Source organism: Lineus longissimus, chromosome 6, assembly GCF_910592395.1.
Source record: "Lineus longissimus chromosome 6, tnLinLong1.2, whole genome shotgun sequence".
Lineage (NCBI taxonomy): Eukaryota > Metazoa > Nemertea > Pilidiophora > Heteronemertea > Lineidae > Lineus > Lineus longissimus.
Genome location: NC_088313.1, coordinates 18,587,227 through 18,603,248, shown reverse-complemented (window position 1 = coordinate 18,603,248; position 16,022 = coordinate 18,587,227). Strand labels below are relative to the sequence as shown.

The window sequence follows — 16,022 nt, the reverse complement described above, 5'->3', positions numbered from 1 at the left end:
AAGTGTGACATGTTTTGATGTTGAAAACCAACCACCAACATCAGATTCCGCCTAGTATCATTCTGGTTGTGTGTATCATCGATAGTTGATGGTATGTACGGGAAGGCAGATGATATGAAACCTAATTGGATATCAAGGATAGATAAGCTTGAACCTGTCACAATGGAATCGTCTCAAGGACCTACTGAATAACTAATCAGGTATGCCCATGCCAATGGTGAGGTACGCGTGAAATAGGTATGAATCTCAGGATGGGGACGTATTGTCCTTTTGCCATTTCGTCCACGTGTGCGACAGTCACAATGTTGACGACAGGTTGTGCTCAAAGGGCCGAGAGCGTTGAAATCTTTCTTTATGTTGTGAGGCCATTTATACTGCACAGGGTCTGGACTGGTTTTTGAGTCTAGCCATTCCATCAAGGACAAGATCACAACCACACCTGGTACCTAGTCATTTAGGTTTGACATCCAGCATTAAAACGTCAGGTCCTAGGAGTGTCAGAGCAGGTGATATCCCTCGTTGCTGCACTGGGTCCACAGCAGTCAGGGTGCATGGTAATTCATTGGGACAACAATTCGATGGCATCTTCTGAGGTAGTTTTGAAGTATCGATGTTCCAGGGACAATGTCACAACCAGGCAATGACATTTCAAGAAACTTTTTTCCATGTCAAATACTGTTCATAGACCAAGGCACCTTAGAAGGTATGGACACACCCTCTAGCACAATTTCACCCTTTTCTCTCCAAAACAAAAAGGAACAACATTTTACAAATCACTGCGATACCTTTATTTGTACAAACATCATCTATACAGAAAAGAACTAATAAATGCAATATTTCGCCCATATAAAAGCGATAGAAGTCATACTTCCAAATATTTTGACATCAGTCATTGGAATTTAGTTTGGACATTTTTAGTCATTCACTGGCACAATTGCCCATCTATTCAGTTTACATTTAATATTACACCAAGCAGAGCAGTTGAATGATACATCTAAACACATCAAATACAAGTCTTAGCAACAATGGCGTCTCCTCTGCTTCTCAAATAAGCTAAGCACTAATTCTTACATATGGAATTTAAAATGTTTCACTTGATAATATTAGTTGATTTTGATTATAAAACCTGCATCAAAATAGCTCTCGAGAACGATGCGTTAGGATTTATTTCGTGTATCACTAAGCATGTGCAGGGACACGCACATGTGCATACAACATTAAAAAACAAAACCATCAGTGTGGTCAGCCTCAATTCTGACCTCTTTCATCCTTATGCCCAAGGCCATGTAGTTCATGTTCACAGTGGATACAAGAACAAGCCAACATCAAGGTGTCATCAACCTCATGATCTACGCCATCACAATACAAAGTGTTCAACATGATCATATTAAAACCTGTCCATATCTCGCTGCCAATCAGACACGTTGCCACCCATACTACTTTTGGCTCCCCCTCTCGGCTGACTTCCATAACTAGACACATTGTGATGAGGGTCAGAGAGATATGATGATTCGAGACCTCCCATGCCAGTCATCCCACTACCTCCACCGGTATACATGCCAGAGGAAGACATGTTGTAGTTCCTCGCCTCATGATCGCCTCCAGAAGATGTCATGCCATAGTTCCTGGCCCCACGATCATCTATGGAAGACGTCATGCCATAGTTCCTGGCCCCACGATCATCTATGGAAGACGTCATGCCGTAGTTCCTGGCCCCACGATCATCTATGGAAGATGACATGCCATAATTCCTGGCCCCACGATCATCCGCGGAAGATGACATGCCAAAGTTCCTGGCCCCATGATCATACGATTGTGAGGACTGGCCGAACGACTGTGATCCCATGCCAAGCGGCTGGCCAGATTGAAGACTTACGCCACCCAACAAGCTGAAGGATGCCTTTGGTTGGGCTTGCTGCATACCTGCTCCAGACAGCTGACTCGCTGCACGCATGGCACTCTGTGGAAAGGAAAATACGATATCATAGTAAGTATTAAGTGTGAGACATTGGTGCCACTTGACAAAGCACTGATATTCATCAAATGCAAGTGAGTCTAGAATCTCAAAAGGACAACTATCATCTCGTGATCCTGTTTGTAAGTTATCACCCTTAGATGTGCCAGTATATCTAAGTACACATACCTCATTGATTGAAGTAGAATAACTCTTGAAGCTTGGCTTTGCCGAAGCGACCTCTTTCAACCTTGGTGTGTACTCTTGCTTCCTTGGTTGTTGTTGTCTAGCCTGTAGCTGTTCTTGTTTAGACTGTATTTCTTTTCTTTTCAGATAATGATGTTCGTTCTTTTGTTGTCTGGTAAACGGTTGTTGTTGTTGTTGTTGTCTGCCTTGTTGTTGTTGTTGTTGTTGTTGCCTTCCCTGCGGTTGCTGCTGGTGCCGTGCCTGCTCTACCTTCTGCTTCTTAGCAACGGTCCCCGTAATCTCTAGGAGTAGCTTCGTATCTTTCTCGGACTAGAAAATTAAGGTGAAAACGGGTGATTAGTAGCTTTAGAAGGTTAAGGGGCAAATTTGCTTCAGAAGACCCACTCATTGATCACATACAGTCCAAGAGGCCTGGTTATGGGATCAAATTGCCATGAAGACACCAGGCACAAGGGACCTTGACTGAAAGTTTCACAGAAACCTTATTGATTTTTATCTTACAACGTTGAAGGATTTCACTCAGACCTCGGACGGAGCCAAGAAGTTATGTAACTCAGTTCATACACCAACACGCGAGTGCTCATTCTTGGGCTTCCTGGTAGACTCAAACCAACGACCTGAATACATACCAGTGATTCTATCATCCCGGCAAGCTGTTTCTTGAGATCAACCTCTTCTTCTGGTTTCTGCAAATGGAAAACAGGCATACTCGAGGCTAAACACTGGTAGTAAATGGTTCAGGCCAAGACGAATCCCAATCACTACCAAGTGGAGAACACAGGAGCCAATCCATCACATACATAACAACTCAACATTTGACCTAATATCTTCGAGGTGACCGATCATTCATGTATTGGAAGTGATCCCTCAGTCCGTCAATCAAATCAAAATAGACAAATTCACAAGAACTTCATCTTTTACATGTAAGTGAGTATACTTGGTGGCACTGATACGATGTAAGGGCCCCACTGGTTATGTAATCAAAGGATCCTTTCTCACCTCTTCTACCTTTTCTTGTCTCTGATCACAATCACGTGCCAGGTGCCCAAATCGTCCACACTCAAAACATGTTTTCTTCAGGTGATTGCGTGGTGGATTCAACTCAGGCTTAAAAAGAAAATAACCCAATAATAAAACATGACACCTACTACAAGGAAATTCCGTAGACGTGACGCCCTTATTTCCATTCCCCGAGTAAAGAGGTTTTCTCGTGACTTGGATACCACAACTCTTACCGTTTGTTTCACTTGGGCTGGTCTCTTCCCATACTGATTCGGTGTGTCATCACCACCATATGCTCGCTTTGTCCCACGGTGGTCCATTCCTCCCTGGTTCAAACCTTGGTCCTGGATACCAATCGCAGCTTGCCCAGGACTTGCACGACCCTGACCATATTGGTTCATACCAGATCTGTTGCCTGGACCAGTAGCTTGTTTCTGCTGATTCATGCCTTGGTTGCTGCCACCTTGATTTCGGTTGAAATTTGGGTTTTTCTTGTTCTGGCTTTGGTTCCTTCCTTGTTGATTACCAGGACCTCTGTTCTGGTAACCTTGATTGCCCCTGCCCTGGTTGGCCATACCTTGAGCCTGATTCCTGCCTGGGCTCAGATTCCTCCCACCAATTCCCTGGTTTGTTTGGCGCCCCATAACAACACCTCGCTCTATATCGGTTGTACTCGAGACTGTTGCATTGATGCCCATCATCCCCAGGTTACCAGGCATCATACCTTGGTTACCCATTGCCATTCCTCGATTACCCATTCCCATTGCCTGGTTACCCATTCCGACTCCTTGGTTATCCATTCCAACTCCTCGGTAACCCATTCCAACTCCTTGGTCACCAACCCCCAATGCGGACTTCCCACCAAGAGCCATGCCCATCTTCATGATCAAAGCTTGCTTCTTTACAATTTGCTCTCGCTCCCTTATCCAAGTGCGTTTGAACTCATCTCTAACCTCTGGATCAGTCCTTGGAACAACCAGCCGTCTGTCGACTCCTTGGTCCATCTCATCAACTTCTTCAGCGTACTCCATATCCATATCCTCGTCGTTGTAATTATCACCTATAAAATAATAACAAACACCAACATTTGAACAAAGCTGATCAAATGACCAGGGCAATGAAAACAATACCAGTTGTGAGACAGCTATTTCTATTCTAAAACTCCTTAAACTAAACACAGAAATAGGTTTTGACCACTGCCATATTTTGTACCAACCAACCGAAACAGCTGAAGCCAGAACAAGGTGAAATGTACATGTACGTCACACTGAAAACAATGCTACATTGCAACCGGAGTGTTTTAGAACACTGTCAAATAAGGAGTGTTGGAGAAAGACTTACGAAAGTCATCCCGCGGATGATCGCTCATTAGACTATGCATCATGCCTCTCTCCATCACTGCACTGTTTCGATTCCTACTTCGGTCTCGATTGACACCAAAATCATCCTGATACATCAAGGAGTCATCTTCATCCGGGAAGCGTCCACTGACTTGACGCTCCAGCTGATCAAATCCTGCGAGACGTTCCTCACGATATCCTCCCTGGGCCTGTCTCGGACTACCCCAGTAATCTGACCTCTCTGCTGTGTTACGTCGACCCCCCTGTCTTCCATCACCACCTTTGTTAACATCTTGCCCCTGTCTTCTCTTTGTGTTCTCATCATGATCACGCTCGCGCCGAGTACTAGATCGCCGATCCATGACAATCGGTCTTTCACCTCTTCCACGATCACCACTACGCTCTCGCCTGTCCCGATCACCAGATCTCCGGGTCGGCCCCTGGTTACTGGCCTCTCTGCTCTTAGTCTTACTCACATCGCTACTCTTACTCTTGCTGGCATGAGAACTCGAGACCTTCCCCGTGTTTTCTCCTAAAAAAACAGTAACAGGAGAATGAAGGTATGGCCATAGACGGTCTGTCTTGATGACTGAAAACAGCCTGAACAGAATCAGACTTTAGGTGTGTCACATCTGCTGTTCCAGACAAGTTTCATTTCATGTTATCATTTGCGGTTTCCCAGAAATACAAATATTCATGATTTTTCAGTAGATGTACTGAATAGTTCACTATGAAATCACTGCGCCAAAATTACAGTTTGGATTTTAATTTCAGCAACAGATGCATGTGCTCTCAAAATCTACTGTAAGCCTGATGATTATTGATATCACCTGCATTCTGAAGTAATCTGGTCAGACATGTTAAACTACCAACCTGCACTCTCCTTCACCAACTGTAAAGTGGTCACCTTCCCGCGACCTTTTGTTCTCTCGATTTCCAGTGCGCAGTCCTTCACGAATGCTCCCCTCAGCCCCTCAGTTTCAGGCTCCTGCATCGCCTTTGAGAAGTCACTCGGGTAATATTTCTCCTGCAAAAGTTTATATCCTGGATGAAGAAAAGCTGTTGGGCTGGAGAGTGAGAAGCCTGCAATGGACTCTCACTGAGCATTAGGCCGTACCAAACCGTAGCAGCATTCAAAAATGCTAATCTTGCCTCAAAGGAGAAACGCTCTCTTGAGAATATTAACTCATTCAGGTACAGAACTAACACTGCCAAAGAAGAACTCACCAAGTAGTTAAGTCGATGCCTCAGGCCCTTGGTGTGAGGGAAGATGTCTCGCTCACTAATCTTCTGGCTACCACACAGCTTGCAGGCATACACAATCGACAGGTTGTTTTGGAGGTCCATCACTCGCTCGACCAGATGGTCCAAACCTGAAGAAGATTTTAACAAAGGGCATAGTATGTTATTGTTAACTGCGGATGACAACAGGGCTTGACCAGGCTGGTTCACTGCGAATATCACTGCAAGCAGATCAGTCCGAAATGTGCAAGGGACCCAGCCATATGGTCCCCAAAGTTAAACACAGATGATATCCAATGCATCCCTCTGTGAGTGAGTGTGTGGAGCGACGTCCTTTGGCTACCTGGCTTTTAAACAGCAAACTACTGAATTCTAAGATGATAACAGTTTGAAGAAGACTTACCCAGGAGTGGTTCTGGATGGTTCCTCAAGTCCAAGTTGATCAAGATATCAGTGATCTTTTTACCTTTAAATGAAGATGAAGAGATTTGTAAATAATTGGCTCAAAACATAAAACATAGCAAGAATGATCAATCATGGGAAACCCACTTCTTAATTTTTGCTGGGTTGTCTCAATGTTAAATTCTTAGCAGCAGAAGAACTAACGAAGCAAGGATTGTGACTCTCATATTACAACATTATCTTAATCAATTAGTCTGGACAAACAACTGGAATCCAAGACTTGAATTGTACTTGTTTAATTCTTGACTCAAGAAGAACTTTCAACAGCTGCAGTGTCCAGCTTACCTATCCTGCAGACAAGTTTTCACCACATGAGAGAATTGGCATCTACTCAAAATATAACATAATTTTCAAAGCCTTTGTGGAAGAATAACAGCCCCTGTATTCACAGAGCCTAATTTTAGTTTACCTGAAGCTTCACACTTTTACCAACAGGAGAAAGTACATGTCTTGCTTTTCTTGAATCTGACAATACTGCAATTGTGTACAATGCAACTGATGAAACAGCAGCATGCCGTTGATACTGATCAATTTGACTTCGATTACTGTAAACATGTTTCCACTGAATGATTGACATCAAATTTCTGTCTTGCTTCTCACAATTCTTGAAGACGAGACCCAACCATGGTCTACAGTTCTGTTCATGTATAGGTGCACATCAGTTCTCGCCAGTGACTGAGCGGGGGCTCCAACAGGGTCTGGAGAAAACACATCTCGTATCGCCGACAGGAATGAATGGAAGCCGGGCCTCTTCTCAGATCAACATCCTCACACTCTTGCCACGTGGCCCTGGTACTGGGATCCCTGAAGTCTTGAACATCAGCAACTTTACACCACAGCAGGAATGATGACTTTGAGCAGGGACAATTCAAGGGTTCATCTTCCACAAGAGAAAGCCTTGGAATGGTTCACAGCTTATCACGACTGGACATTCATCAATCACAGAGTTCCTCTTTTTGGCAGTATGGTAGAAACCAGATTTGATTCGGAAAAATCTTAGGGCCATCAACATGGAATCTGTTGACCAGCTCCAAGTGTCCTTTGTCGAGTGTCTGAAGTCTACCTAAGGTAAAGCTCTGAACTGATAAACTGTGACAACACAGGTTGGAGCAAAGTTCAACTTCTCTTTCATCTGTGGCAACAAAACACACACCACGAAGATTATTGAATCCCGACTGTGCCTTCCTCTGGGAAGTTCGGACCAGGAATGTGCTATCACAAGGGGTAGACCCAAATGAATCAGCAGCGTTCCGTCAGTACATTCCAGACTTATTGAAGTATCGTCTTCCTGTGCCTTCTTCTTCTCGAGATGTCTGACACACTTCTGTCACCTTCAAAGGCAGCCCTCAGGAATTCTCTACCCATCTTTCAAAATGCAGGTGGAATCGTGACCTGAATTCTCGCATGCATCTGCCTGTGCTGTGACTAATTCTCTGCTCAACTATTGAGTATTTCTCTGCATTTGACAGTAGATGGGGCTTGCCCCGCAAGTCTTCTTAAAATGTTCAGGGCTTATCAGGAGTCATCTCCTGACACCATGATCTTCTTGATAACTTCATTTAACTCAACTTTATCAAAGGCTCTAGTTCCAACTAAATAACAACACAGCATTCATTTCACACCTATTGTATCAACAGGGAAAATCCACGTAATGCTGCCAAAGGCATATTTCAAAGATTTGATGTGAATACCAGAATGCAATGCCACGTGTAATGGACCGTAATATAACAGCACACACACCTCTCATACAGACTGCAACAGGACCTCTAGTACTTTGGCCAGGGTCGGTCAACATCTACTTGGTAACTGTACAATTTGACTGGTCTATTGTATGTGCAACAAACCTTTTCAGAACCCAGTCAATGGAGACTGTTAGTTTGCAACGCACTGAATCTGGGAGAAGAGTGTCGAATGTAGAATACTACCTTTTTCCATGGTTGACAATATGACAAGTTAAAACCATTCTGTGATACTGGTGTCGACAATATCCCTTGAAGGATATCTCCACAGCTTCAAACACACATGCAAGTTAAACCTGCAATGCAGTCACAGCATGATTGGCTCCGTGGTGGACGTAGACCATATGGACTTGAGTACGGCTGTGACATCTAGTTGTGGAACCAGCATATCAACGTCAGCGAGGGAACAATATCCGAAACATTTCAATCAAGTCTTCCCTCAACTGATCCTGACAACAGCATGCTGGAGTCTTGATCTCCAAAACCGTCCGCATACTCAGGATCTTCAGACTGCTACAACTCTTCAATAACTTACCTTTGCCACTTATGGCCCTTAAATTCTAGAAAAGAAGAAACAAAATAAGGGAATTTTTAAAGGCATTACCAGCATATTTCTGAATAGGGCAATAATGAGTGGGTAAGTGGTTATGGAACTGTCTGTCTGAACCCTTTCAAAAGTTAGTTGTGGTGGATTCAGAACAGCCTTTGGCAACACTATGAACCTGCCTCCAACATATCACTGCCAAATACCCTGAGATATGTTAAAGTGAGTGCAGTTCTCTTGAAACTAACAATTCAGATACATGTAGGTTAGCTCAGAAAAAAACAGATACTTCTGGAAACAAATTTCTGTGATGAGAGAGAACATTGAGTGTCCCAATCACACTGTAATTGGGGAGACAAGCAGTCAACCCCAAAGTAGAATGGTGACGGAATGAAATTTGTTATTCATTCTAAGCTGACAGCCCCTTCTCCAACCAGCCATCTTCTCATTGTGTTGTCTCGGCTACTCGGCTGAGCAATAAACGGTCCAGAGTTCGATCATTGGCAGATATGGACACATCAACACATCCACAAAGTATGTCCGCCAGCCTCCTATCATGTCTCAGGCCCAAGCCTCTGTGTGGACAGGAAACCTCCAAGAGTTTGTAGTCTAAGTCATGCCTTCTTCTCATCTCAATAGATGGTTGCTTCAGTAGTGCAGGACAATCATCAGTAAAGGTCTTGAGAACAACTCCCTCCCTCTCTCTAGTCTAAGGATTGGGCTCGAAATACACCAACATCATTGCCAATGTGCGATGTTGCAGTCGCAAGTCAAACTATCATCCAGTCGGTTCACAATCAGTCCAGGTTCTTGCAAGCTTGATTAGGTCATCTGTCTTGTACACTCCGGACGCAGTGGACTGTATTTCAGGATGACAATGGAACTGCCTCATCCGGAGTCATATCTTCATGTTCACAAGAGCAACCAGTCAATCAAGACGGATGTCCATCAACAGTAGGTGAATAGCTGCCGTCATGTAGATCAAATGTTGCCTGTTATAACCAGAGCTTTCGTTCGTTTGGAGTGATCGTGGATACCGCCCTCAAGTGCTGCATGGAAACATGCTATCACTCCGAGACTGCTCTCAAACATACATTCAAAAGTGGGTTAGCCAACCACCTTCCCAAGGTCTGGGACATGAACAAGATTTAACAACAATGGGTCAAATTATGCTGATATAGAGAATGTTTTAACTCCCTACAAACTATATCCAACCATGTCCATCACCAAATAAATCGCTCTTTGTTTCTGGTACGTCAAAAACATACTGCATCAAATAGGCTTTGGTTTCACCATAATCATTGCTTGCCTCAGTCTCAGTTATCTGACTTGGAATCTTGGCTTCCATGTGGCTAGAAAATGTCATCTTTAATCATGATCATACAATTTGTCCTACCTTGATGTGTTCTTCTCCAGTCAAGTGCTTCTTCAGTGATCCTGACCTCGGGAAGTGAAGGTTACACAGCTGTAGCGAAAAAAAATTTGGTGTCAAGAACTACTTCATTATGATGCACCAGTATTTCAGTCAAGTGCGTGATTATTCTATGATAAACAGAAATAACAGCCTTGTGACTCTGTGACACAATCCAAGTAAGTGGACACAGCAAAGCATGACATTACAAGTTCTTGCAATGATCAGAGTGCTCACCTCACATTTGATGATATTGGTCCTCGGCGATCCTTGATGACTTTTATCCTTACTCTCATTCTTGACACTCTTGCTCGAAAATTCAGAGGCTTTGGGGGCCGGGTGCTTCTTCTGTTCTAGCCTGTCTAGATGGATAGGACCCTTCACATGGTAATCATATGCCTGAAATATTAGAGCCACTGAAGATGAGGCTTTACATTTTGACAATATTTATAACCGATACATTGTCTGCTTAGAAAAATCAGAGCGTTTCGTTTTGTCGAGTCCCTTTGCTCTACCAGGAGCAAAAGGGTAAAGTTGGAAGTTACCACATATTAACAAGTCAATGACAAAATATTAGATCTTTAAAGATTAATAATTGGTGTCTCAATGATCAGAAGAAGACTGTGAATTGCCAATCACCACAGATACCAATAGTCTGCTCTATCAAGGCAAAAGGCAGTAAAAGACCTACCTCAGAACTTGTGCAGTACATATTACACACAGAACAGAAAGTCAGTTTCTTCCCTGATGTTTCTTTGCCTTTAGCACTCTCCTCCTAGAAAGATTTCAATCATTAGATTACCTCAATGTAGAAATATCACAATTTCCAAAAACCAACAAGTTGTTGGCCACTTTCAATTATCTGTTTGAGTCATTTCAACTCGTCCAATAAAGACGCTCATCCCATCTTGGAGGAGGAATACTCTCAGGAGATTAACACATCCAACTGTAGAGCAAACCTTGCAGAAGATGAAGGAGAGTTAGTACATTCACAATTCACAAAAAGTGGTGTAAACTTGACCTCCAACATACCTCCTTTTTCACTTTCTCCACTTTCATCTTCACATCTTTTTTCTTTGCCTCTTCCCTCTTCCTATCTTCTTCTTTCTTTCGTTCAGCCTCTTTCTTTCGTTCAGCCTCTTTGTTTCGTTCAGCCTCTTTCTTGCGTTCGGCCTCCTTTTTTCGTTCAGCCTCTTTCTTTCTCTCAGCTTCCTTTTTTTCTTCCTTCTTTTTCTCTTCCTCTCTCTTTTTCTCCTCTTCTTTCCTTTTTTGCTCCTCTTCACGTTTCTGTTCCTCCTTCTTTCGTTCCTCTTCTTTTTTCTTCTTTTCTTCTTCCCTTTTCTGAAGAAAATATAGAGGATTCATGAATAAAGCGCCATGACTGGCACGAACAAGCAAAATTAGCTTATTCAAGGATCACCAACTTTAATTTTGGAGAAGGATTATTCTGCAAATCTTTCTGCAGTTCTAAATGAAGTTCAGTGTAAAACCCATAATTTGAAGAAGTAGGAAAGCCCTCCATTCATTAGACCAGGATATCATTAACCTCCAATAGACCAGCCCTGCCCAGCGAGATTTCTACCTCTAATCCTGCGGCTGCCAAGGCCACAAAGACCAGCATCAGCATTTGGCAGCTCAGGCTATGGCCCACTTTTATCGCCTAAAATAAGAGCTCAAGATGAAGGGGTTGTCAAGTATCTACTTTCAGAACAAAAACAAAAGCTTCTTAAAATATTAGACCGACCTTCTCCTCTTTCTTGCGCTCTTCCTCCTTTTCCTTCTTCCTCCCCTCTTCTTTCTTTCTCTTTTCTTCCTCTCTCTTCTTTTCTTCCCTCTTTCGTTCCTCTTCACGTTTCCTCTTCTCCTCTTCTCTTTTCTTGAGAACGGAAGGAAAACAAAACCTTGTCTGAGTTATGCAGTCACGTTGCTCATTGAGGGTATACAAGCACATGTCTAATAACACCAGGCCTCAAGCGGAATCGTTGCAGAGAGGACAGCAAATTGCAACACAGCAGCTTGAATTTCCCTCTTTCGTTCCTCTTCTCAGAGGCCACTGTCGCCAAGAACCACAAAATGGCTGCCAAACTAAACCTTACCTTTTCCTTTTCTTCTTCTCTCCGCTTCCTCTCAGCCTCTTTCTTTAGTCTTTCAGCCTCTTCCTCTTTCCTTCGCTCGTCTTCCTTCCTCTTCCTCTCGGCCTCCTTGATCCTTTCTTCCTCTTCAGCTTTGCGCCTCTCTTCATTGGCCCAGATCTCAGCGATCTCATTCTCATCTGTGGCAATGCTCAAACCAACCTGATGAAATGAGGAAAAAAATACATGGTTTGTAAGTCAAGGGCAAGGGCAATAGCAAATTCCAAAGGACGGAATATTCCAGACTGAATGAGTGCACTTGCAAGATTCACCTGTGGGGTTCACCCTGTATATATGGATATCTGCCAACAGGATTCCACTCTGAAAGGAGTCACAAGTTGGAGTCAGTGCTTGAGTGCTTCACCATTGAGTGGGAAAGCGTGAAAATTGTCGAAAATCTTTTTTTTTCATGGAATATTTGCCAGTGACAGAGTGCTCACCTCTTCAGGTCCATCCTCGTCTTCATCTATCTCCAGATTCTCTCCAGAACCTTCATCCTGCTCGACATCATCTAACACCACAAACTGACCACCATCGAAGCTCGATCCCTCCTGCGCATCAGACCCGTGATCTGAACCACGGAACTCATCATCGCCCTCATTGATGATCGCTTCGTCCAGCAAGTCAAATTCTTCATCACCAACCATGATCGACTCTTTTGCACTGAGGGCTTCTAGACAGAAAAGAAAGCTTTTTTAACAACACACCACCAAACCACAACAAGAATTTCGGTCAATGGTTATGAGATACATAAATAAGGGCATTGGAAGTCAACAGTAACCACACGCATCCACAGGTTGAAGCAATGTTCAGTTAGAGAGTTTACATGATGTGCACAGCTATTTCACTATATTGGGCTCACCAGGCCAGAGCCAATACTGCTGTTCTGGAGAAGGCATCCACTATGATATTCAAGCAGACTTGCAGGTATACTTCATCTAATACATTTGGTAAGGAAACACACCTTCAATTCTATCCTCAAAATTGACTTTCTCTAATCCCTGGACAAGAGATTTGTCATCAGTTCCAGTTGTCCCACATAACTCAGAGAGTGACGTCAGCTGCTTTTTCGACAAGTTTGTCAAATAGAGACGCTTGATGAGCAGCGCCTTGTTGCCTGTTGGAGAACAGCCCAGCTTCTTTAAGCTCGTCTTCAAGTCATCGACTGAGCGCTTTGAAAGCGCAGCGAGCTCTGCAATGAAAATAGAAACTGATTATCAGAAAGTGCAACACAATCACCTTCTTGCTCTCCTGCACTGCGCACTCTCAGAACACATCAAAGGCAAAGATAAATTAACTTCGGACAAGTCAATACCATAGGCCTAAGTGTCACCCACTATCATGACTATGTCTGTGACCCCTGGCCTTACACATACGGGACCCTGGCCGAGGACCAATATCATCAAATGTGAGGTGCGCATTTGATTTGTTTTGGTGCTTATTCGTCTTCTTCGAAAAGGCCTTGAATGCAAAAGGAGCAGTCAAACGTACATCCACTACATGCATGCACGCCGGATGGTGTACATGAGACTAATTAATACATGTAATACAGTATACATGTGTTCCGCGCTAATTACCGATTAGCGCCATCTTAAGATTGCGCTGCGCATTCTTAGGATCGTTTAATTGCGCGGCAATCTCGAGATCGCGCAAGGGTGAGCGTGCGCTTTTTGCCGATTGCGCATTTTAGAGATGATGATACTTTTACATGTTCAGCTTTGCATTGCCATTGGTAGCTTTATTTTTCACCTAATTTTTTGCTACACCAACAGTCACATTACTGTCATGTGACTGTCTATGGGATGCTGAAAGTAAATTAATTTAATACCGGCCAAAGTTGACTGTAGAGTGGTTGATTTGTATTTTGTACCTCAGGCCATACCTCAGGCCATGGAGGTATTATTAAGATAACTGCAGGTAATGGAGGTATTATTAAGATACCTCCATGCTCAGGCATTCGTTAGAGAAGGGAGACACTTAGGCCTACATGTAAGGTTTTATGTTATCTTCTCATTATAAATACTGTTTTATATTTCAGGTTATCCCCTAACACAGCTTGCTGATGGACATCCAACCTGAGAGCAATGCTTTTGAAAATTAATGATTGATCAAGTACATTTGGTTGTAATCTTGCATCCGGATTTACTTAATGAATAAAGAGATACATCTAATAACTAAGATTTTATTATACGTTTTTAATTATTTTATTTATAATAACATCCCAATAGTATTTACATTTCCTTGATATATATGATTACACAATACAATGTTTATGATATTTACACTTACAGTCGCACAATATTGTCATGGAACTTAGTTTATTCACCAATTAATGATAATTGATAATTGGTAATTGGTAATTATATGTAAATTAGCGTTCTGTCATAGTGATCATTTCACCAAAAATTATCAATGAATATTAATCATGATAATTAGTAAGTGCTAAAATTGGCTTGTGTCAAGTCAAATATGAACATATCATCATCTCAGAAGCCTAATTAGCAGATCTCACTATGACACTTTGACCAATATTTTATACTGACCATCATCTCAGAAGCCGCTAAGGCGGCCATGCCTTTAATAATGTGAACAGATCTCACTATGACACTTTGACCAATATTTACTGACCATCATCTCAGAAGCCTAATTAGCAGTGGTAATTAATGCGGCCATGCCTTTGATAATGTGAACAGATCTCAGTATGACACTTTTTGACGAATATGATATGACTTACTCTCCACAAGGAACGACATTTTCTTTGTCACCAAAGGTGGGATTATAGTCTAATGAATAACGTAGGGGACAACATTTTCTTTCGCACAAAGTGTCCTTTATTCACATTGATGATTATGAACGGCCCCTTACCCCGGTGTAATGTTTTTGAGTGTTTCTGTTTTTGGGTGTTTCCCCTCATTGTTTGGGAACGCTCAAAAATAGATTGACGAGTTTTTCTGTGTATCCCTCCTATTGAACAGTCATGGTCTCTCTAGCTGCCTATTGTTTGGAAACACTGAAACATGGGGAACAACCACAGATGTTACACCGGCCCTTACCATAAATCTAACAATCCCTCAACAATCATTGAACAATAGAACGAATTCTACTACTATAGTTTTACCTGTTGTTGTGGGACAAGGGAGACTAGTGTCTCGTGATAGTAGTACGTAGGGGACACCATTTTCTTTCACACCAAGTTTCCCGTCCTCGTTTTCTTTTAACATTGCAGAAGTTGATGGGACTTTTCACAAAATTCAAGCCCATGAGCCGTGCGGAAGATTATTGTTGGAATGGCAACCCATAGTTCATATATTTCATCATAATTTATGCAGTCTGATGTTGCAAATTCTCGGAGAGAACATGATAAGTCAGTTATATTATTTGCAGGACAATCATTCATCATTCGTTCATTGGCTCGCAAGACCCCCCAACTCCCTTGCGCGATCTCGAGATTGCCGCGCAATTATAGGATCCTAAGAATGCGCAGCGCAATCTTAAGATAGCGCAGATCGGTAAAATGCGCGGAACACATGCACGATACACTAGTCTAGTCATGACACACTACATGTGAAAACTGGACAACATGTTCACCCTCTTTGCGAGCGACTCCTGGGCTAATAATTGGTTTCGTAGGTGGAGAAGGTTCGTGTTAAGATATCTTACCTGTCTTCGTCATTGAAAATCAACTTGATTTCTCCAGGACAGCGTGAAAGTATATAAAAAGTAGAGTTGTCAGTCGGTTTGAGGACGCAAGAACCTAGCGAGCAATTAGTACACTAAACTTTCTGTGTCATTTCATGTGATTGTGAATTTTGATTTGAATTTGTTATAATAAATTCGTTGTAAATATAATGCTCAAAATTAATTCATGAAAATTAAGAATACAGCAATATCAAGCAAACAATAATGAAAAAAAGTGTAATATCATTAACTGAATATTGTTTCTAGATACTATTACATGTATTAGCTAACTTTACGTACACCACGAGAAC

At 42.5% G+C, this 16,022-nt stretch overlaps 1 protein-coding gene across 1 annotated transcript; it reads right to left on the bottom strand.

Moving 5' to 3' along the window:
* Window positions 1-764: 764 nt before the first annotated feature.
* LOC135488930 (repetitive organellar protein-like) lies at window positions 765-15,793 on the bottom strand. The gene is made up of 19 exons (XM_064773892.1): window positions 15,694-15,793; window positions 12,998-13,225; window positions 12,474-12,706; window positions 11,998-12,195; window positions 11,646-11,777; window positions 10,934-11,242; window positions 10,593-10,676; window positions 10,139-10,300; window positions 9,887-9,955; window positions 8,482-8,506; window positions 6,149-6,211; window positions 5,731-5,876; window positions 5,377-5,530; window positions 4,505-5,035; window positions 3,397-4,223; window positions 3,161-3,268; window positions 2,791-2,847; window positions 2,144-2,470; window positions 765-1,960 (listed from the first exon to the last, which is right to left on the bottom strand). The coding sequence occupies exons 1-19, from the start codon at window positions 15,704-15,706 to the stop codon at window positions 1,388-1,390; spliced, it is 4,239 nt and encodes a 1,412-aa protein (XP_064629962.1). The 5' UTR covers window positions 15,707-15,793; the 3' UTR covers window positions 765-1,387.
* Window positions 15,794-16,022: the final 229 nt, after the last annotated feature.